The following is a 24,223-nucleotide window of genomic DNA, read 5'->3' as shown; positions in this document are numbered from 1 at the left end:
GCTTGAGGAAAATACACTTACAGGAAAACTGTGCGATTTGTCATGGGTTTTCAACCCGTACTTTTACTGAAAGAAAAAATAAGCCAATTTTGAAAGGGCTGCTTAAGACTGGATTTGAGGAGGCCATTTCTAAGTACAGAACTGAAGCTAGTACTTCATCATCATCATCTTCTTCAAAGAAAAGGCCTTCCTCAGTTCCAAAGTCTTCGGAACCGTCATGGAAAATAGCTAAACCTTCCTCAGTACCGAAGAGTTCATCAGCACCAGAAAATTTGACTGCAACTGCATTGACTACTACTACTACTACTACTAAATTGCCTTTGGAGCCAACAGCTTCTTCTTCGGTACCTACTGATACATCAGTACTGAAGCAATTGGGGGCTGCCTCTACTCCCAGTAATGTCCTAGTCCCAATCTGTGGACCTGTTTAAAGACAGTCTTTTTGGAAAAGTGAGACCCCTCTAAATCTCCTTCCACTGCATCTGTTTGATCTACTAAGAGTGTCTCAGAGACAGACAACATGAGACTGTTGGATCAGGTAGTGGTTCTGAGGGGATTGTCCTCAGTTCTGAGCCACACTGGCATCTTAACCATTCATTCTATCACTCCCCCATACCCACCTCCTCCAACTTTTGGCACTGGAGACCTTCCAGGATCGAGACTCACTGGTCAGGTCCGAGATGCATGGTACCTTTTTAGCCCCTTACCATCTATGTCTCTCGGTGCCTTAGCCTTTGTAGCGTCGACCCAGGATTCTGTTCAGGAGGGTGTCACCTCTGTGCAGGGTGTGACCCCGGTTCCAAAGGAGTCTATTTAGGTTCCAGGCTCCCACCCCTCTATGAGGGGGGGGAGCCTTCCGGATTATGGAGAGGGCATTGTCAATTGGAGACTCACAGTCCATGCCATCATGGACAGATTTCGGTATTCCCTCAACTTGAGCTACCATTAATCTCATCCCCAGAACAGAGGGCACAAAAGTCTCAGGTAACACCTACCTTGGTAGTCTCTTCTTCGAATACTTCCCCGGATCACACCCCCCCCCCGAGGAAATCCCTGCGAAAAGAAAGTTCAAGAGGAAGCACTTAGACTCCCTGTAAAAGTCTTTCACTGAAGATACTAATTTCGATGAAGTGGAAGGTTTCCCTAGGTCACCCCATGATGAAGTTTCCTTTGGGGACATCCTAGAAATCCTGAAACAGAGGGGTGGCTGGTCCTCCTCCTGACCTTCCTCCAAGGAATCAGTATACCTAGAGGCTTTTCATGCTTAACTCTCTACTTCTTGGATCTCTCCGCCCACTGATAATCTCATTACAATAGATTGCTCAGCGGGCGTGTAAGATGCCCGATGCCATAGAACCAATCCCTAAAAGACCTGATTGAGTATTGTCAGCCCCTAAAGAAGAACCACATTGGGCCAAAGGTATTCCCAAGGAACCACATTGGGCCAAAGGTATTCCCGTTGATGCCATGGTGGTAGCAGCAGCCACCAAAAGGAACTTGCTGAAGAAAGTCCTACTATCCATCCTCCTAACAAGGAATCTAGGACTTTTGATAGACTCAAGAAGCACGTTTATGCTTCGATGACCTTCACTCTAAGGTCCTTGAATTATATGGTGCACTTTACAAGACTACAGAGGGATCTGATGAAGGAGGCCTCAGATACCCTTGAAGGAGAAGTAGCTGGAGGGGTAAAAGATAAAGTTACTTCTCAGCTTGCAACCCTAGAAGCAATTTCTAACTCATCCATGAGACTCATTGCCCATGCAGCTGAAGGGACGATTGGCTAGTGGGTTCAGGCATAGCCATGAGAAAGCATTCCTGGATGTGCTTGTGTGACTTTATTGAGCCATTTAAAGTGTCATTTGTCAATGCACCATTTGACAGATTGTCCCTTTTTGGTCCCAAGGTAAAGGATACCCTAGCCAGATATAAAAAGGATGGTAAGACCCTTTCTGCCATTGGCATACATTTCTCCACTCCTCCAGGAACCAGAGAAGTTGAAGACTGTGGTTTAGAAAATGCAAAGGGCCTTTCCAGGATTCAGGAGGCAAAGACTTATCCGAGGGGAGAGAGGAAGCAATGAAAGATGCTGACCTAGAGGCAGAACTGCAATGCAAAATCAGGGATCCAGAGAAACCTTCTCTGGAGCTTCCTACTAGCACCCCTGAATGAGTGCCCAATTGTCCGCCTCTGGTGACAAGTCGGGGGATGTTTTTTCTGCACCAATCTGCCTGGCAAATATTAACAACAGACAAATGGGTGCAGGGCATTATATCCAGAGGTTACAAAATTCCCCTATCACAACCTCCCAATTCCTAGAAAAAACTTGCAGATGTGCCACCCAGTCTCAGGGAAGCAGCAGTTCTAGAAATTCAAAGACTGCTAAACAAAAGAGTCATCCAGAAAGTCCCACCAGACCAGAAAGGATCCGGATTTTACTTGAGATTCTTTTTAGTGCCCAAGAAAACAGGGGACTGGAGACTCATCTTGTATCTCAGCCAATTCAACAAGGCAGTTCAACAAACCAAATTCTGGATGGTCACGGTTCAGTCAATACTTCCATTCTTGGAAAAAGATGAGTGGATGTGCTCTGTAGACCTCCAAGATGCTTATTACCACATAAAAATTAGAGAGAGCTCCAGGAGGTTTTTGCACTTCCAGCTGGTAGCCAGTCATTTCCAATTCAGAGCAATGCACGTTGGACTCACCACAGCCACCAGGGTGTTTACCAAATGCATGGTAGTGGTAGCAGCTCATCTACGACTGCAAGGTTTTTGAGTATTTCCATATCTCAACGACTGGCTCCTCTGCTCTACCAACAGGCGTCAGATAGAATGGGCAAGAGATTACACCATACATCTCTGTTCATCGCTAGGAATAACTGTAAATTTCAAAAAGACCAAATTTCAACCCATTCAACATCTGGACTTCACTGGAATTCGCTTAGATACTGTCTCGGGAATTGCATCTCTCCCTCTAAAAAGGCTACAGCGTATACCCAGGTTGATCAATTACAACACAACAACAAAGTTCCAGCAAAGTTAGTTCTTCAAACATAGGTTCCATGCCATCAGCAACCACCCTAGTTCCCTTGTTGAGCTACTACACGCAGATGTTGCAAAGGCTATTAGCGTCCCAGTGGTCTCTCATACACCAACCAATGTCACAGCCAGTTCTCATTACCAATCGCTGCAAACATAACCTGATGTAGTGGCTACACTCAAATCACATTCTGTTTGGGTATTAATTCATTCTTCCCCAGCCCCAAGCCATAGTGACCATGAATGCTTCCCAGACATGGTGGGGGGGGGGCATTATCTGGGAAGGACAGTCCAAGGCATGTGGTCCCAGTTGGAGGCCGACTTGCACATCAATGTACTAGAGATAAGGGCAGTGCTATTAGCGTTGCAAGCATTCCAGGATGTCCTCCCTCTAGGGACAGTAGTGATTAAGACGCACAACATGACAGTAGTCTCGTACATAAAGAAACAAGGGGGAACCAATTCTTACCCATTGTGTCGAGAAGCACTCAAAGTTTGGCAGTAGACAATTTCTTCCAACCGCTTTCTCACAGCAATGCACATTCTGGAGAGCTCCAAAGTGATAGTGTTCAAATTGAGCAGGAGTGGTCTGTCAATCCAGCAGTGGCAAACAACATTTTTCACCACTGGGGCCAACATTGCTGCTTTCTCTTTGCTTCACCTGTAAACAATAAGCACAGAAGTTACTTTTCCTTAATCCCACTCAGGAGGAGTCGCCCACAGATGGTCTTCTCCACAATTGGCCTCCCAGTCTGCTTTATGCCTTTCGCCCAATTCCTCTCATTTCACAGATGTTCATCGTGTTTCACTGTTGCAGTCATTACACTTGGCTTATCCTGCTGGCAGGCTACCTGCAGTCGGCCTGAATTCCAAAGTCCTGGTCTGGCATCGGTTGCTGTTGCCTCTTCCCTGACGTCAGTGCACCAGGGGTATAAAAGATGCAGCCGACGCCATTTTCTTCAGTCTTTCTTGCCGCATGGTGCCCAAAGCAAAAGCAGTTCGCAAGTGCCGGTCGGCCGACTCCTGAGCTTTTCAAAATCTAATTTCAGATCCAAAGTCTTCATTAAAGCTAAGTACCCCGTTGGGGAAACTTTTTTCTTGCTCCAGACCGATGTCAGAAAAAGTTAACAATTGTATTTCTTGTGGGAAGCAAATACCTCATAAGGATTTTCATTCTTACTGTATTCCTTGCCTAGGCCCTGACCACGACATTGCTAGCTGTCGGTTTTGTGCTAGATTTAACCAATGCGCTATTAAGCATTGGTACGATTTTGCCTTTCATTACTTTGGTCGAAGATTTAATTATATAATGCCATTGGAACAGCCGATGACCAGAGATTATGAAAAGCGCAAGGAAAAGGACAGACATCCGAGGTCCAAAACCGATGACGAGGCCTCCGCTAGGCCAGTCGCCGGTTCTCAGTGAGGTGCTTTCGCAGCCCCTGATGCCCGCTACCTCAGAGCCACAGGCCACTTCTGACTCCCATGTGGAGCCAACTAGGCCTCTGGATACTCAAGGTATTGGACACTCGGAAACTATTCCCTCAGATGGGTCTGGAGCCACTGCGCAGGCATCGGCTTCTGAGGGTGTTTTCAGACCTACACAGTTACATGTCAAGCCAACCTCAGCTTCAAAGGCAAAGACTAAAACAGCTCTAAAGACAAAGAAACAAGTACAGCATTCTCCTGGACAGACTTCCATGCCTAAGAAACAGATGCTTAAAATGGCCGAATACCTAATTACTTTGATCAGGGGTTCCCATCCCCCTCCTGATAAGAGGCCTAGGCAAGAGACAGAATATGACTCTTCTGATCAGGTTTTCATTTCCTCTGACTCCTCTTCTGAACAGGGATACTCTCTTCCTCCCTATGAGGATTCTGATGCTGAAGAATCTATTCCTTCAGCCTCTCCTCCTGAGGATTATTCTTTTGGGGAAACCCTGCATACCATGAGGGAGCATTTTCACTGGGAGAGCAAGATTACTCCGAAACTAAGAAAAGGCTCAGAGACTTTCTTTTACTACCTCAGCACAGATCTCTTGCTATTCCACCTGTTCTAGACATTGTAGATGATGTATTTTCAGAGTCCGGCCTGTCTCCTGACTTTTTACCCCCTGCACCTGTTAAGCCAGACAGATACTACAGGGTTCCAGACTCATAAATTTCTATATAAAAACCCTGCTGCTGACCCAGAAACTATATCTCAGAGTCCCAAAGGGGTCAAGGCTTCCATTGCAAAAAAAACCTGTCCCCTCTGATAGGGATTCTAGGGCACTGGACAGATGGGGGGCAAATGTTTACACTTCTGCTACCTTGGCTGTAAGGGCTTTAAATTGTCAGTTTCATATGCTTAAATATCAGCAATACTTAATGTCACTGCTAAAATGGAAAATGTTGACAAATTCTGAATGTTCTTTTTTTTCAAAACAGGTTTATTGTTTTAACATATAAGAGAAATATCATAACAATTTTATACAAGTAATTAAAAATAGGTATTATTATAATATTCAACAAAACAACTAAAGTATTTACAAAGACATCCACTACAATCAGATCAATTAATTAAACTAAAATACCATGCTATTGAAATTAAAATTTTTTTAACAAATTTTGTAAATTATCCCATACAATATAATAAGATGTTTTTCTATTTGTTCTTGTCCTAATTGTGTTTATTTCCATATGGCACACTATATTCATAACATTTTTAAATTCATTGAACGAAGGAGGTGTATCTGAAATCCAATTTCTAGTTATTATTTTCCTAGCCACTGCTAGAATAGACCATAACAAGGGAAGCTTAACCTTTTAACACTTTGAGGTACAGGTGTGTTGAATAATATAAGAGATTTAGAAATAATGAAATTATCTGTAAAAGAGCCTGCAAAAATTCATTAATTGACTTCCAGTATTCTTTCAATTTTATACAGTCATAAAACATATGAGCCCAGTCAGCATTAATTTCTACATTACATCTTTTACATAAATTATCTTTATTATTTATTTTATTCATCATCAAAGGTGTATAAAAAGATCTATGTAAAAATGTCCATGTATAAAGTCTCCAGACAATGGAAGACGTAGTTCTATAAGCAGATTCCAATATATATTGTTTATCTTGTTGATTTGGTGGGTCGCCATTAATAGAAGTGAAATAATTCCAGTATGATTCTACACTGTAAAAAGTTTCTTGTCTGATAATTTTATGTATGTATGAAAGTTTACCTTTATCAGAAACTTTATGTTGTAAATTTAATATCAAGTAATCAATCAGTGTTGGAATAGATTCTTTAACTGTTATAGACATTAGATCTATTTTATTAATGAGATGTTGTCTAAAGGTCTGAACCTCTAACCAGCAAGTTTCTCTTAGATCAAATTCTTGTTTTAAGAAATCTAGATTTAACTTTATTATCAGATATCAACTGATACCAGTACTTTAGATCATTATCTATAGCTAAATGATTTCCTTCAGAAGTAGATGACAAAAGCATACCCTGAGTATACATTATAGGGAATACAATAAAATTCCATTCCCTATACTTAGGGTGCATGAATATAAAGTTACGATAACTAATGATAATATTTAATGGGTAACAAACCATATGTTTAGGTGTAATAGGTGAAGTACAAAATTCCTTTAGTAACCATAACATGGAGTTATTTACAATCATATTTTTATGTGTTAAGGAGATTTTCATGAAGTGCATACTAATTAGCTCCCAATAATCTTTCCATTTTGTGACATATGACTGATCTATTAATAAAGTAATAACTTTTACAATAGAAGAGATAGTATATAAATTAAAGTCTGGAAAAGAAATACCCCCTTGAGACCAGCCATTAGTATGTTTCTTTAATGCAATCCTAGGCCTATTAGGTGCCCATAGGAAATTTAACATTAGTGTATTCAGTTTCTTGATAATTATTTTTGTAGGTGGAAGTATTATTGATTGTATTAAGTATAAAATCTTGGGGAATATTATCATTTTAATAATTGTAAGTCTCTCCTCCATAGTAAAAAACATATTATTCCAGGTATTAAAAAGATTTTGTATATTAAGAAAACAGGTATTATAATTATTATATATAATAGATTTAATATCTTTAGATAGTATTGAATTGGGTACATATTTAGTAAAATCACTAATGAGAATATTTTTTCGTGTATATATAGGTAGTATTTTATTTTTTTCTTCATTGAATATTAAACCAGAAATACTTTTAAAATTCATCATGTTATCAAATAGAGACTGCATAGAAGAATTAGATCCTGCTGATGTAATTAGAACATCATCTGCAAAAAGTTGAATTTTGGATGTTGTATTTTCATCTATTTCAAAACCCTCTATGTCAGTACTGTTTCTGATCAAATTAGCCCAAGGCTCCATTACTAAATTGAATAATAGTGGAGAAAGTGGACATCCTTGTTTTGTACCTTTAAGAATGGGTATTTTTTGTGAAACATATGTTCCTACCTTAATATAAGCCAACGTTCCTTTGTATAAATGCTCAATTAGATTTACAAATGCATCTGAGAAGTTTGTGCACTTCATTAAGGTAAACAGATAGTCCCAACTTACTGAATCAAATGCTGAACTTATATCAAGACTAATAAGTGTTAAATCTTTCTTTTTCCTATTTGCAAAATCTATTAATGTTAAAGATCTTCTTATATTATCAAAAGTATTTCTATTTACAATGAAGCCTGTCTGATCTATATCTATAATGCCGGGAATGATTGTCTTCAATCTATCAGCAAAAATACTCATAAACATTTTATAATCAACATTAAGTAATGAGATGGGCCGATATGAAGAACATCTAGTTGGATCTTTATTAGGTTTTAAAATTGGAAATAAATGTATATTGCCAAGATGGGGGTTATTAACTCAGTTTGGGCCAAAATAAAAACCTTATGTATTAATGAATATGTACTTTTAGAAAGGATTTTATATATATCTGGTATAATACCATCATTACCCAGTGCTTTGTTTGATTTAAGCTTATTTATTTGTGTAATAACTTCTGTATATGAAATATTCTTATCCAATAGTTTAATCTGTTGTTTATTAAGCTTTTTATTCATGTTTGTGGTTATAAACTCCTTTATTTTATCTTTAGGTTCCATGTTAATGTTATTATGGTTAATTTTGTGAAAGTGATTTCTAAATTCATCTAGTATTTCTGGTATACTAGAAACATTCTTCTTTTTCCTTAGAGAAAAGATTTCTTTGATATGGTTTTGTTTATTCAACCTTTTTGTTTTATTTTTAAGTCTATGTAAGTATTTGGGGCTTATTGAATAAGACAAAACTTGTATTTCTCTAAAGTTATTTTAACTTTATGAGTTAAAATTTCTTTGTATTTCTCATTTAGTTTGTTTATTTCTTCAATAACTTTCTTGTCCATAATATTTTCTGTATTATTATGTTTATAAGAGTCTAATTTACTTTGAATATCTAACAATTCCTTGTCCCAAGATTTCCTTTTATTATTATACCATCTGATACTTTGTCCATATAGATATGATTTTAAGGCATCCCAAACATAAACAATGGAGACTTCAGGAGTATTATTTATGTCTAAAAAATGTTTTACTTCTGAGAGTATATATTCTTTATAGTCTTTTAGTTGAGTTAAGTATGCTGGTATCCTTTTGATCTGAACATTATGAGTATTTTTATCATGAATTCAAAACAATTGAATTATGATCAGATATAGGACATGAAATGATTTTGGAATTAATTAAATCTGTTACCATCTGGTTAGAAATAAAGACCCTATCTATTTTTGAATAAGTTTTGTATCTGTTAGAAAAAAGGTGTATGGTAATGATTTTGAATCTATCTGATTATTAATATCATTCAAATGATAAGAATTAGCAAAATCATTTAAATGTTTTGCATTAGATGTAATTCTTCTTTTCCTATAGTGGTAGTATCACTTTCATGTAGTATACAATTAAAGTCACCAGCTAAAATAATATCTCCTATAGAGAATGATATGATCTTATCAAGATGATGTTTCACTGTATTAATACCAATTCCAGGTATCCAATATACATTAATTAAAGTGTAAGTCTTCCCATTAATTTGTATTGTAACCATACAAAACATTCCTTTGTCATCCTGATAAGACTTAATGGTTTTAGGAATGGGCATACTTTTATTCCATAAAATAGCCACTCCTCTTTTTTCTGAGTGTGCTCTGAACTAACCAATACTGTATATTTGTTTGTGGCTAGTTTATCAATATCTTTTTTCAAGAGATGGGTTTCTTGCAGGAAGACTAAGTTGGCCTTATGTAAATTAATGTATCTAATTAGGCTTGCCCTTTTACATGGATTATTCAATCCATTAATGTTTAAAGAAATTCCTTTTAAAGATGTCATTTGGCATTTTAAAACTTAAGAATCTTATGATCAAAATAACAAATAACAAGATAAGTAATGTTACATCTCCTCCTTTAGGTGTACCTTTAAATATAGCTGTATTTATTGAATCTCTTATGGGATTTCGTATAGGATTCAATTTTGTTTGTAGTGATAATGAATGTACAAAATATATTGTGGATGTCAAAACTATATACAAATAACAATGAACAAGTGAAAATAATGTAAGGATTAAACCTTGCATCCAGCCTGGAGTTATTAACTCCAACTTAGAGTAGTATTTACCACTCAAGTTAACCCCCTACCCTAAGCAGCAGTACCTCAGCTACCACCTTATCAATTTAATACTAGTTATATTTAACTAAGGTTAACAGTTTTCAATTCAATTATCTAGCAAGACAAAACTACACATTTGGTAAAACAGCATCATATAAACTAAAATAAACCTTTTTTTTTTAAAAAACTGTTCATACTACTATATACATCCATGTAATATAAAACACTTGTATTCAAATAGCATTCAAATAATATTGATGTTAGAAATCAAGAGGAGAGAAAAATAAGTTCTAACATTCATTCAAATCAAAAACTTTGGCTAATATGATTCAGACATTACATATATTAAGATGCATCTATTTTCTGTCATGTAAATGCAATTAACAGCTTCCAAAAAAAAAACTTGAATTGCTTGTATATGAGCATTTACTCAAACTCATTATTGTCAATAGAATAAAATATTGTATTCATAGAAATTGTTATAAATCATACTGCATAGTTATGCAGATTCTCAGAAACACTTATATACATATACACACACACACACACATATATATATATATATATATATATATATATATATATATATATATATACACATACACACACATACACACACACATACATATATATATATATATATATATATATATATATATATACACACACACACATACACATATACATATATATATATATATATATATATATATATATACATATGCATATACACATACACACACACACACACACACAGACACACACACACACACACACATACATACATATATATATATATATATATATATATATATATATATATATGATCTCACTGAGTTGTGTCCTTGTCAAGCACTATCTTACTTGCTGTCCCTACAATAAATCTGTCTGCTTTATACAAAATAATGCACAGCAAACACATTTTAGTAACCAGATTTTACAACCATGCTATACTACTGCTTTAAAATATAACACATGACAATTTCTTCCAGAATAGAGTTATAAAATTATTTATGCTTGTCAATCAGATGAATTAAATGAGTTATAGTAATGTATATGTTTGGAACATAAGTTTTTAACACAGATTATTAAGCTGCTAAGTAGATTTTCAAAAACACTTGAATAAATGTTTCATTTTCTATGCCTTCTAAAATAAGACATTTACTTACTACAAGAAACTGTATCATTTAAACTCATTATAACTGACATATTTTATGAATTATAACATAGATATTTAAGTAATTGTATAAAATAACTCACATTTAGATGTTAAAGAGTTCATTTTCCTTCACATAGTCGCATTTGTATCATTTCTATTTCCTGGTAGAGTGACTTTCCTGAATCTGTGATGTGTCGGTGTGATATCTAGGTCAAAGGTGAGACTGGCTGCTTTCAGCTTCTCTGTGAGAATTCTGAGAGTTGAAGCTTTTGAAGTAGCTCATGGACACTGTGCATGAGACAGCCCACATCCCAGATTGTCTCTCAACATTTTGGCGGGAAACTTATTAAAAACTAGTGACAAACATTCATTTAGCAGTGTAAATGCATCTAAACATGACAAAATGTTCACAAAGTATTTTACAGGTTATTACAGCCTCTATGTAAGTGAAATTAAGCCGAAAATTATTGATAAGTAATAAAACTCAATATTTTTGTCCCAACTCAATTTTTATGCAAATCTTATTATTTACTGTGTGTATATGATCAAAAGCATTTCTATATATTAATAAAGAAAAGAAAAAGAGAGTAGAAAGTAAAAGGGTGTAAGGTAGAAATAAAAAAAAATGTAAGAGAAAGCTATAAGAAGTATATACAATGGAATATTACTTACTGTTTATATTAATAGAGTTAAAAATAAAACATATTATTTACTATTATTTAGTTCTAATTATTATTAGTTAAAGCATGACAGATTATTTACAAACAAGCATAAGCAGTATAATCAAGAAAGTATAATTAGGAATAGCATTTGAAGAACATATAAACTTTTTACAAGGAATAAATATGTTATCATTCTATTAATCATATTTTCATTACTCTTCTCTCCCTGCCCCCCCCACCCTTTACCCACTACATAATCTAAATAGAATGTCATTGTTTAAACAAAGAAAAGAAGAAAAGGAGAAGAAGAAAAAAGATAAAGAAAAAAATGTATCAAATTACTGACCTTACTTCTCCTTTTCAGAAAGAGAAACAAGTTGAATCACAGCTTGCCATTAAATCTCCAGATATTTTGACTAGTTATGAAACAAAACATTTCTTTGCACACAGAGAATAACTTTGATTAAATCTTTTTCAAAATATTTGTGGCTTCTTGGAAATGCAGGAACTATATTTAAAAAGATTAATAATGAAATAAAATGATGAGAGAGAAAAAAAACATAGAACAAATCATTTGTTTTTTAGTCTCTTCTTCTTCTCTGAAGTCTTCCACGAAGTTTCAGTTGCCAGTCTCTTTAATGAAGGACTAGCCCATTCCATTTCCTCTATTTTATCCAAAATCTTATTTTTTTTGATAAACAGTAAAGCAGAGTCTAAGTCTTCGAAAATTTTAGGACCATCAGGAAGGAAGATTTTAAGCTTGGCAGGAAACAAGGTATGTTTTAAACTGTGCTTTTTTAAGCTCCCTTATTAGTGGCAGAAAAACTTTTCTTTTAGCTATTACCATGGAAGAATAGTCATTGTCAAAACGCACAGTTGTCTCATTAATCTTAACAGGAGCTTTAGCCCAAGCAGATTTGAGAACCATCTCTTTATCAAAAGATGATAGAAATCTAACTATAACTGATCTAGGATAGTTTTTGTTAGAGTTAGAATTAGCTATAGATCTATGTGCTCTTTCGATACCAAAAGAGAATGCTTCTGGTAAGTCTAAAGTTTTAGGGAGCCATGTTGTTAAAAAGAAGTAATATTGTTACCTTCAATATTTTCTGGCAGTCCAAAAATCCTAATGTTATTAAGCCTAGATCTATTTTCCAGGTCATCCAGCTTTGTTTGTAAATGTGTATTTTGTTTCAGCAGAAACTCAATGTTGATTTCCTCTTCTTGTATTCTATTTTCCATGTCATTCACAGCTTCTTCTATGCCTGTCATCTGGATCTTCTGTTGTTGCAGGTCTATGTGTAACAAGTCTATTTGTTTTGTAGTTTTTTCTATGAAGGTGTCTATTTTAGTATCCATTTTATCCATCTTAGCAGTAAGTTGCTGGATTATAATTATCAGAAACTGAAGTTCTTTCTTGATGCTGGAGTCTTGAGAATTTGTCTTACTGGAACTCATTTCAGACTGATAAACTGACAGGAAAATTTCCAAAGTGATTTCTGACAGGAATATTGTTAAGATTTCCTTTCTTTTTTAGATATAGTTCAAGAACTATATAAAACCAACATATTTAGAAAGAAAATTACTTCAAAAATTAATTTTTTAAGTAATTAATTCCTGTCAGTGTAATGAAATTGGTGGAGCTGAAGAAATCTGCTGCTATCCTGTGTTCATCCTTGGCCACGCCCCCTAAATTCTGAATGTTCTGATAACAAGGAAATGCAGGATTTATTGCATGCAGCTGAACAAGTGGGAAAGCATACTTTGCAATGTGATTTTGATTCACTGGAGGCCTCTTGCAGGGCCGCTGTTACGGGTTCTGTCATTAGAAGGCATGCTTGGTTAAAGGAACAGAATCTGCCTGATCATGTTAAAGCAAAATTATTGGATGCTCCATTACAGCATGATACTTTGTTTGGTGTTAAGGCAGAAGAGGTGTTGAAGAAAATGGAGGATAAAGCGAAATCTATGCAGACAGTTAAGGATTTCCTACAGGTACAGCCACCCAGATTTAGCAGGAACTGGCCTTCTAAGAATTGGTCCTTTCCAGTGTCAGAGAGGCCACAAAGAGGCAGATACAGATGCCCTAGAGGCAGATCCCAGCCCCAAGGCTCATACAGGCCTAAACAATGGGGTGCTTCTACCTACAAAAGCGGAGAAGACAAATCACAGCCATATAGGAAACAGTCCCAATGACTTTCCTCTGCCAATGCCAAGCACTTATCTTTTGGCAGCACCCTTAGGGAGAAAACTAGCACTTTTTTCACAAAATTGGCACATGATCACCCAGGACAAATGGGTCTTGAATATAGTGTCTCAGGGCTACAGGTTCCACTTCCACACTCTTCCAAAGGCAAAAGGTATGCCAGACTTGCCACACAATCAATGGGCAGAGGCACAAAAGCATGTTTCATCCCTCATGGACATGAGGGCTGTTCAGCGAGTACCACAGCAAGAGCAGGGACAAGGATTTTACTCAAGACTTTTCTTGGTACCCAGAAAGGACAAAGCCTGGAGACCAATACTGGACCTGTCTATTCTAAATGCTTTTCTAGATGTTCCAAAATTCAGAATGTTGACTCTGCAGCAGCTTCTGCCCATGCTGGGCAAGAAGGCTTGGCTTATAACTTTGGACCTCAAAGAGGCATACCTGCATGTCCCAGTCAGACAGTCTTGCAGAAGATACCTCAGATTCATAGCTGGCTCAAGGCACTACCAATTCTCTGCACTGCCCTTTGGCGTATCTACTGTGCCCAGGGTCTTCACAAAATGCCTGGCACCAGTAATTGCATTTTGCAGACAAAGAGGAATCCAAATATATCCTTACTTGGACGACTGCGGTATTCAAGCAGAGAACAAGGACATTCTACTGAAGCATCTGGCATTTGTAAAAAGATTACTAATTTACCTAGGGTACACAGTGAATGAAAAGAAATCAAAACTGGTAGCCTCTCAAGAGATAATATTCCTGGGTGCAAGCTTAAATACAACTGCCCAGATGGCTTATCTCATGCCAGACAAACAAAGGCAACTGACTTCTTACTTCGAAATGATGGCAACAAAGACCCAGTTATCTGCAAGAAAAATTCTGCAGGCTTTGGGCTTCATGGCATCCTGCATTCTGATAATTCCATATGCAAGACTGCATATGAGGAAACTACAGTGGTATCTAAAAAGTGTTTGTACTCAACATGCCACAGGCTGGAAACATTAATTACCCTCATTCCCTGCCTGCAACAGGAGTTTCGATGGTGGGTGCAGGCCTGTCACCACAACAAGGGACAGCCATTCACTTTACCCACAGCCAGGCAGACACTAACAACAGATGCATCAGATTATGTCTGGGGGGCCCACATGGCAGGAAAATGTATTCAGGGCACATGGCCTGCAAGCAAAATGCATCTTCATATCAATCAAAAAGAGATGCTAGCTGTACAGAATGCCCTGACAGCCTTCAAGGATCTACTTCATCCAGGACAACTGCTGATAAAGAAGGACAATACTACAGTCATGTGGTACATAAACAAGCAAGGAGGCACACATTCCTACCCCCTCTGCAGACAAGCCATGACTCTGTGGAACACAGCATTGACTTATCAAGTACACCTGCAGGCACAATTCCTGCCAGGAAAGACAAATACTCTGGCAGACGAACTAAGCAGAAACCTCATGGATCCTCACAAGTGGAAACTAGATCCACAAATCTTCAGCATGATAACAAGGAAATGGGGATGCCCAGACATAGATCTATTTGCCTCCCCTCACAACTGCCAACTACAGAGATTCTGCACAAGGACTTATCACAAATAAGCATGGAAAGTGGATCCCCTATCATTCAGCTGGAAAACCCTTACAGTATATGCCTTTCCTCCACTGCCTCTCCTCCCTAAGGTACTCCTAAAGGTCAGACAAGAGAAGCCAAAAATGATACTGTTTATCCCAGACTGTCCTCGCCAGTACTGGTGCCCAATCCTAAAGAGCCTGTCTCAAGGCCCAACCTGGACATTACCTCAGATTCCTCATTTACTGACCCAGCAAAACAATCATATCCTGCACAGCCAACTCAGAACCCTAAATCTGGCTGCATGGCGGATAATGTAACCATTCAGAACACACCTCTCTCTTAAGCAGTTATGGATGTTATTTTGGAGGCCAGGAGGCCCAGCACCAGAAAATCTTATGCAGAAAAATGGAAGAGATTCTGTGCTTGGAACCAGGCACAAGGAATGGACACGCTTGTACCAAATGTTCCTCAGATTTTACAATACCTAACTGAGATGCTGGACAAAGGCCTATCCTTCTCATCAATTAAGATCCATGCCTCTGCCATTTCTGCTCATTACAGTACGGACCCACCTATTTTTTCACATCCACTGCTAAGGCAGCACCTCAGAGGGGCCAAAAAAATAAGACCTCCAAGGAGAGCTCCAATACCTGCATGGGACCTCAATTTTGTCTTGGAAAAGCTCACACTGCCTCCTTTTGAGCCAGCCAATAGAGCTGAGAGAAAAATACTTATCATGGAAAACAGTTCTGCTCCTAGCAATAACTTCAGCAAGAACAGTCTCAGAGTTGCAGGCACTAATGGCTGTGGAACCTTTTATTATTTTCCATCCGGACAGGGTTTCTCTAAGGACAAACACAACATTTATGCCTAAGGTAGTGTCCAGTGCGGCTCTTAAGCAAACCATTCATTTGCCTACCTTTTATCCAAACCCACAGAATAAGGGGGAGAGACTTCAGCATTCTTTGGACATACACATACAGCTATGCTTCTACTTGGACAAAACTAAAGCTTTCAGAAAGACTGAGCAACTCTTAGTGGCATATGCTGCAGGATCACAAGGAAAAGCTATTTCACAGCAGACTATTTCAAAATGGATAGGCCACTGCATTCGTTTCTGCTATTCACAGCATGGCAAATCAGTGCCTAAGGGCATTAGGCCACATTCAGCCAGAGCAGCAGCCTTCCTCAGAGGAGTACCAACCATGGACATTTTGGAGGCTGCAACTTGGACTTCAGTGCACACTTTTACAAAGCACTACCACTTGCCTCTACTCTAAATCCAGAGCAGGCTTTGCCACTGCAGTTCTGCAGGGCCTCATAGCCACTCCTAATTCTATTCAGGCCCAACCACCCAACCTCAGCTTTGGGATTCAACCCAAGTGTAATGACTGCAACAGTGAAACATGATGAACATAGTAGTTGTGTACCTACCATAAATGTAGATGTTTGAGTGTATTCACTGTTGCAGTCCAGGTTACCCTCCCACCATCCCCCTTTCACTGCTGGGACTTATCTGTACATCTCTATTCTATACAACCTATGTGGTGTATTTGCTTGTAGATGAAGGTAATGTTTATGTTAGTGCATGCATTTTTATGAGCAGAATTTTTAGCCTACCCTTTTGGAGGCACCTGACATCTGGGGCAAGAAAAACTGAAGAAAATGGTATCGGCTGCATCATTTATACCCCTGGCGCACTGACGTCAGGGAAGAGGCGACAGCAACCGACACCGGACCAGGACTTTGGAATTCAGGCCGACTGCGGGTAGCCTGCCAACAGGATAACCCAAGTGTAATGACTGCAACAGTGAATACACTCGAACATCTACATTTATGGTAGGTACACAACTGTACTTTCCTCATTAATCCTCATTGCCCCTGTCTGGCCTCGGCAAGTTTGGTTTCCCTTCCTGTGGCCTCATTTGAATCGGAAACCGTGGATTCTGGACCCAATTCCAGATCTACTGTCTCACCCAGAGGACGTGGTGCATCTGAATCTCCAAAACCTCAAGCTCACTGCGTGGCTTCTCCAGTTCCCATGATTGCCAGGCATCCTTCTCTTTCCTCATCTGTCCAGCAAATTATTATCGCTCATCACAAATCGTCTACAAGAAGATTATACCAAAGTAAATGGGAGAAATTTGCTAGATGGGCTTAAGACAATGAAATAGGTCCCAATTCCAGTCCTATCCACAAAGTATTATATTTTTTAGCTTTGTTTTACCAGTCTGGTTCCTCTAAATCAATAATTAAAGTGCACCTAGCTGCAATTTCAAACTTTCAGGTAGGACTGGAAGGCGGCTCTCTAATGTCACACAAATTGTGTAAAGCATTCATAAAAGGCCTCTTAATGCTAAGACCTCTTTTTAAAGAACATATTCCACCTTGGGATCTAACTATGGTTCTTCAGGCCATGACCAGAAACCCCTTTGAACCATCAGCAACTTGTGACTTAAAACATCTGTCTTGGAAAACTTTATCTTTGGTGGCTGTCACTTCTGCAAGTAGATTTTCGGAACTTCAAGCTCTGTAATGTGAACCTCCATACTTAATTTTTCATAAGGATAGAGTTGCGATTTGAACTAATCCTTCCTTTTTGCCCAAGATGGTATCAGAGACTAATATTAATCAGACTCTGCAGTTACCAGTCTTTTTCCCTAATTTTTCAAACAAGAGAGAATATGCTCTCCATTTACTTGACGTGCCTAGACAACTGCGTTTTCATCTTTAGAGTTCTAAAGTATTTAGGAAATCAAACCAACTTTTTGTGGCGTTTTCTTCTCCCATCTAGGTAACCCAGTTTCTAAAGTTGCATCACATTCATCTATCATTCTAAGGGGCTTCAAGTCCCAAAAACAGTTCAAACCCATTCTACAAGAGCAGTAGCTACGTCTGCAGTTTTTCATGCCAGAGCTTCTCTAGACGACATTTGTGCAGCAGCCACTTGGTCTTCTCATCATACCTTTATCATTCATTACAAATTGGATCAGGTCTCAAGGGGACGAGCATCCTTTGGCTCTATGGTGCTGAGGAATATTCTTCCGTGAGACCTCCCAAGGCTAAAGTAGCTGGGGACTCTGTCCCACTATCAAGTATTGGGTGAAGATTAACAACATCATATAAAAAAGTTATGTCTTACCTTAACTTTCCATCTGCGTTGTCTATCTTCACCAATCCTTGACATCCCCATCCCCACCCTCCGTCCCCCTTCCTGAGATTCTTAGTAGACTGAACTTAGCCCTTGACTAGTTTACCTGTAAGGACATCAATTTGGTCTCTGTTAACTTAACTGTCATGTATCCATGACCTTTTACATCTGTCTGCCACTCTTTGGCAGACTCAATCTGGGGTAATTTCTGAGAGGAGCATTATGGGTAGAGCCTGGCTCGAGAGTTTGGAGAGCATGTGCTAAAGTAAATGTCCGTCTCCGTTCTGTGGCTAGGAACCCAGCCCACTGTCAAAGATTGGTGAAGATCAACAACACAGATGGAACGTTATGGTAAGACATAACTTTTTTTTTTTTTTTTATTCAAAAAAGGCTATCCCTTGTCGCAAGGAAGGACGGTCCCAGAAGAACAATGTTAGCTATTTCAATACTAAAAAAATCTAAAAGTGCCAAAATTTAAACACATAAAGATAGAGTAGAACATCAATGTACTGCTGCAGTTATTTTTAAGTATGGAAATGCATTCATTATAACTGTTCTGCATCTCTGCAAACACTGATGCTGACATTATCTAACAGTTCTCAGAACACTACATTGGTGTAAGTGTAAATAAAATAAATATAACATGTAAAAAAAATTAGCAGATATACTACCTGCCCACTTAACTAATTCAATCCTACAAGAAACAGACTCACATTTTGAATTTAAGAACTGTACGCATACATTCTGACTATCATTAACCGCAAAACAGAGGTAGTGACTGCAGCTCAATGACTTTCTTGGATGAAAGTACAAATATCCAGAAGACACTTGTTAAAATGGCTAACACCTTTATATTTATGATGTAATAATCATCAAAAGAAAGAAATTTTCAAAGGGTTTATTTATCAGTTAGAGTGAGGCACTTCTCAGACATGTCGTGGATACCAAAGACACATCATACAGGGGTAAAAGAATGACAAATGTTGAGAATTTACATATTGTTTGCATAACAGACCTGTACTGGGAAGTAAAAGAGGTGATAGTGAGTCTCATATGTTGTTTGTGGTGAAACAAAGAAGTGGGTAATACTGTGTAAACCTAGTTACCCTTATTTTACCCCGTATTCTCTATGCATTTTATATAGTTCCTTCTGTTTTTGATGTGAATATTACAGTATATAAAGGAAATGTACTGGCTGGCTTTTAGTTCACATGGTTAGTAAAAGTGTCAACATAGCTGTCTTCATCTTTGTGAGACATACAGGAGACCTGTCTCTTGATTAAGCACATTGTAAGGTAACACATGCATCATGGATAGCATTACTTTATATTCTGACAGGGTGAGTTGAAAGTGGCCAGTGATCTTTTTGGCCTAGTGGCAGAGCCTGAAATTGTGTACATTTTGGTGTAGTCATATCAGAAACATAATGTCTGGAAAATAGCTTTGGTCTGAGGTTAAGGACTGAGTGAACTGGAGTAAACTGATTTACAAATTCATAATCTGATGTCTATCCTGTCCTGTTATTTAGGAAAGGTAAACACATTAACTAGTTTGTCCTATATGAGTGGGTACTAAGCTGTAAAACCATACTAGTGTATAGTTAAATTATGATGGGGATAGGAAGCACTGGAGAATTGGATGAGTGAATGACTGAAAGAAGAAAGCAGTAGTGCAGAGAAACAAAATGATGTGGTAAACACAAATATATGTCGATACCAAATGTAGTTAAAGGAACTAGATTAAAATACTTAACTTCTTAATGAAATATTTTTATAGTTTCATGTTGTGATAGATGTTTTGTGGATTTCATAATTTCAGCAGTTGAGAAAATGACTCATTGATATATAAAACTTGTTTTGAAAGTAATAAATTTGCTTAGTCTTTTTCTCTGCCTGTATGAAATATTAGGTAAATATTTTATATTAATGCACATCAATGTGTTTATTTTTTATAGGAAACTACTGTAAAACAACTTCAGTCCCCTCTTCCTTTGCCAACAACACTGCCTTTGATTTCTGCAAGTATTGCACCAACAAAAACAGTAATAGCCAATCCAGTACGACACCTGTGCAATCACACCCATGATATCCTGTTCAGCATTTTACAAATGAGATCTCCTCCTCATCCTGATATTAATGATGAAAGGGTAAGTCCGAGTACTTCTCTATCATACAGGGCAGCAGCATTTTATGGAAGGCAATGTCTTTCAGCTTTTCCCGGTTAGGGGTTGCCACAGCAGAACTCTGGTCCGCTAATGATTGGCAGTAGATTTTTACATGCTGGCTTGCCGGGCCTAACGCACAACCTTCAACGAAGGAACGCCCATTCACGCATGTCGCCACACAGAAGATGCTCCAACTGAGAATCGAACGGGCAACATCTTAACTGTGAGGCGACATACTCCTTGTAATTCTTTCTCTGATATCATATACTTGTGTTTCTGTTCCATTTGGCATGTAGTAGCATACAGATTCAACATTTCTTCTGGGAAGTAATAAGGTAATGCATTTTACAGCACTTTTTGATGATTTTTTCTGGCTTTTTCAACCCGTTGGTGATTATCAAGCTCTGTCCTGATTGCTCAGTTGGCCCATTTTTCCCCTGAGCTCTACAGGCCTTTGACTTGCCCAGGATGTGAGGGATGAGCCACAGCAAGGCTACTGTCATCTGCTTGGAGAATCATGTGATTCATTTAAGCCCTTACTGTTTCCCATTGTGAGTATATGTATTGTTCAAAGTGATAATGTGCAGTGGTTGTGTATGAGTGGTGTGTCTCTACTCCTGCAAGACGCATCCTCTCAACTGCATGGCCCCCTCATAAGCAAAGCTCCAGTGGTGATTCGCACTCTCCACCAGAGAATTAGCTTGGAGTCTGCAGTTCTTGGCACATGATCCACATCTTCCCCAAAGATCATCTAGAGGCTGTTCTTTTTCATTCCTATCCCTCTGCCTGCTATCTGCTTCAACTCCCAGGCCAGTAACTCACCTCTGGTCAGCAGGGTCATAGTAAGCAGTTTGCCCACCTGCACCATGATTGGTGCACTTTCTAATGTTAGTTAACTTGCAGCCTACCGTCAAACCCAAATTGTATTTAAAATACATGTATATTAATCAGTATAAATTGTAATAACTGTCAGTGTGTTCAAAATAATTGTTTCGTACTGTAATTACCTTATGCATTTACTGTTTTTGCGCTGAAATACTGTATGCAATTTTTCATTATATTTGCTTTTAATTTCGTGTTTGCCTTGTCAAGCCCAGGTCATGGCTGAAAAGGGTCAACAGATCAGCACCCTTAACTGGTCAAAGAACAGTAAAGACATAAATACATTGCAGAAGCTTCCTGTCAGAAACGTGAAGCTCAGTTCTTTACCGTACTTTGAAAAATAGACTGCATTTTGAGCAAATAATATCAGATTTGGAAACTGGCTGATGTATCTTTAAAATATGTTTTTTTTCAGCAGGTATTTTCCCTCCTATACCTCTTCCCCTGCCGTCTGTTTGTGCTTTTTCACACCCCTGTTACTTATATGGAGAACATACAGTTCAACTGACAACACAATGATAAACACTGTTTGTTTATTGTCAAATGAGACATTTAATCAATAGTTTATAGTTATTTTTTTTTAAATCTGATATTTCATTTATGGATTTTTTATCTTTGTTATGGATTTCAACAGTTAGGGATTTGTTGAACTGCAGTTGCTTTTCACTTTCACTGTTTTAGGGATCAAGGTTTAGTAACATAGGAGTGAGACAGAATTTCAGTGTTCTTAGGCCTTTCTAAGGAGTTCTGTAACTGTGAAGTTAGCATATTTAAATAAGGGAGTGTTGGAAGTTTTATCCCTTGCAAAAAGCATTGTTCTTGTTTGTTAGTTCTTCTATCTGCTTTTCCCGGTTAAGGGTCACCACAGCGGAACTCTGGTCCGCTAATGATTGGCAGTAGATTTTTATGGTGCCGAGGTGCCAGCCCGATGCCCAGCCTTCAATGAAGACACCCCCTTTCACGCATGTCTTTCAAATGCCACTCGACCATGGGGAGGACATGCAGACTCCACACAGAAGGCACTCCAGCTGAGAATCGAACGGGAGAACCTCTTGCTGTGAGGCAACAATGCTACCTCTGCACCACCGCGGCTTAGTGTTTCCATTGAAACTGCATTATCCTGTTGACTTGTGCAGTTTTGTTCTTCTTCATTCATTGCTGTCAGGTTTATTTTCATGTGCTTCAGTTTTGTCATGTGAATTCAGTTACATTGCTTATCTATATCTATTCTATATGTATATGGGTTTATGTCATATAACTGATATTCACTTTGTCTGATGTAAATTTTACCAAAAAAAAATGGACTTGCCAAACAAAGTGAAATTACTCAACAGTGTTTTTGCAGGGAGGCAAGCCCCCAACACCTTTGCACTCACTCAAACTTAAATATGCAAACTCCATGAGCTCACAATGCCAGAAAAAAGGGAAATTTTCACTCTCTCTGGTATGGCACAATTTTGAAAAAAAAAATCCTCTCTCTCCATTCATGTTTTTCAAACTACATTTCTTTCTCTAACCTTAATTCAAACAAAATGAATTTGAAAACAAGGTATTCTGACCAACTATGTAAAATCCATATATACATACACACACACACACACACACACAAATATAAATATATAATTGAAAACATATATCAAAGTTCATTTACCCAGTATATTCGTTTGAGCATCAAATCATCATCACTAACATAATATTGAAACAGAACATTTTAAACAATCTCTTAAACACACACATGGATATGCACTCATCAAGTGGCACAGTTCACAAAGAGCAGTAAAGTACAATCAGCTCATTCATTGATCATAGAAATAAGCAGGTGTTGCACACACGTGCATGTTTCAGACATACATTTGAAACTTATCATGCTTTACCTGGGGTGGCTCTTCCCTTATGTCCCCTGACTTATTTATTGCTAGCTCCATAGTTGCACAATCATGACCAAAGAGAATTTAGTAACCCATTGTCAATATAATCTCTTGACCAAATTAGCTTGTGTTGTGTATGTATGTATGTATAAACTCTCAGTGCTGCTGCGAAAAAAACATTATGGTTCTTAGTATTTCAACAGACACCAAACTGCAGATATTTTCAGCATTTAAATGTCATAATGTTAAGTTGTCAATCTCGCCTTCATTCTTGCTGGATGGGTTCGGAGTCGATCCTCGGCTCCGACTCGGCCACTCTAAAAGCTCGAGAGCTAGTTCCACCAGCTCGAGGCTCCCCTATATCCCACAATGCTAGGCGGTAACTCCCAGATCTCGTTTGCCGCTACAGCGATCGAGGTGTGTTCCTACCGGCTCAGGTTAGTTTTTTGGTAAAGAACTAGTTTCTTAGCCTTTTTTCCCCTTTAAAGTTAGTTTTTCTTATAAATAGTGTTTTAAATTAGTTTATCCCATTTCTGTTAACTTTCCATCCCCTTTTTTCCACAAAATCTATAGATTTTTCCCTCGGGCCCTAGGCCCAGTCCCTCCCTTCCTATAGTGAGTGACTGTGTTTTATAGGGATTTTTACTTCTAACTACTATAATTTGTTTAAATTAGTTTTTAATTTACCCCTAAGTGTAATCGGTGTGTGTGAGTGCTTGTGTGTTACACTTTCCCTTAGATATGTCTAAGGAATCAAAGGTCTCAGGCTTTAAGAAGTGTGACTCGTGCTGTCAGAAGATGTCTCTGACAGACGGTCACACTTCTTGCGTGTACTGCCTGGG

General features: G+C 38.0%; 1 protein-coding gene across 1 annotated transcript in view; it reads left to right on the top strand.

The window, feature by feature from the left end:
- Positions 1–24,223, top strand: part of DMXL2 (Dmx like 2) — a 1,902,820-nt gene that overhangs the window by 1,239,845 nt on the left and 638,752 nt on the right. Inside the window, exon 30 of the mRNA XM_044076363.1 lies at positions 20,422–20,613. Within this exon, the coding sequence (XP_043932298.1) occupies positions 20,422–20,613 (192 nt within the window). The remainder of the gene's footprint in view (positions 1–20,421; positions 20,614–24,223) is intronic.

The sequence above is a fragment of the Protopterus annectens genome, chromosome 7.part0 (assembly GCF_019279795.1).
Source record: "Protopterus annectens isolate FY-2018-M chromosome 7.part0, PAN1.0, whole genome shotgun sequence".
NCBI classification, from domain to species: domain Eukaryota; kingdom Metazoa; phylum Chordata; order Ceratodontiformes; family Protopteridae; genus Protopterus; species Protopterus annectens.
This window is presented reverse-complemented; position numbering and strand designations above follow the sequence as displayed.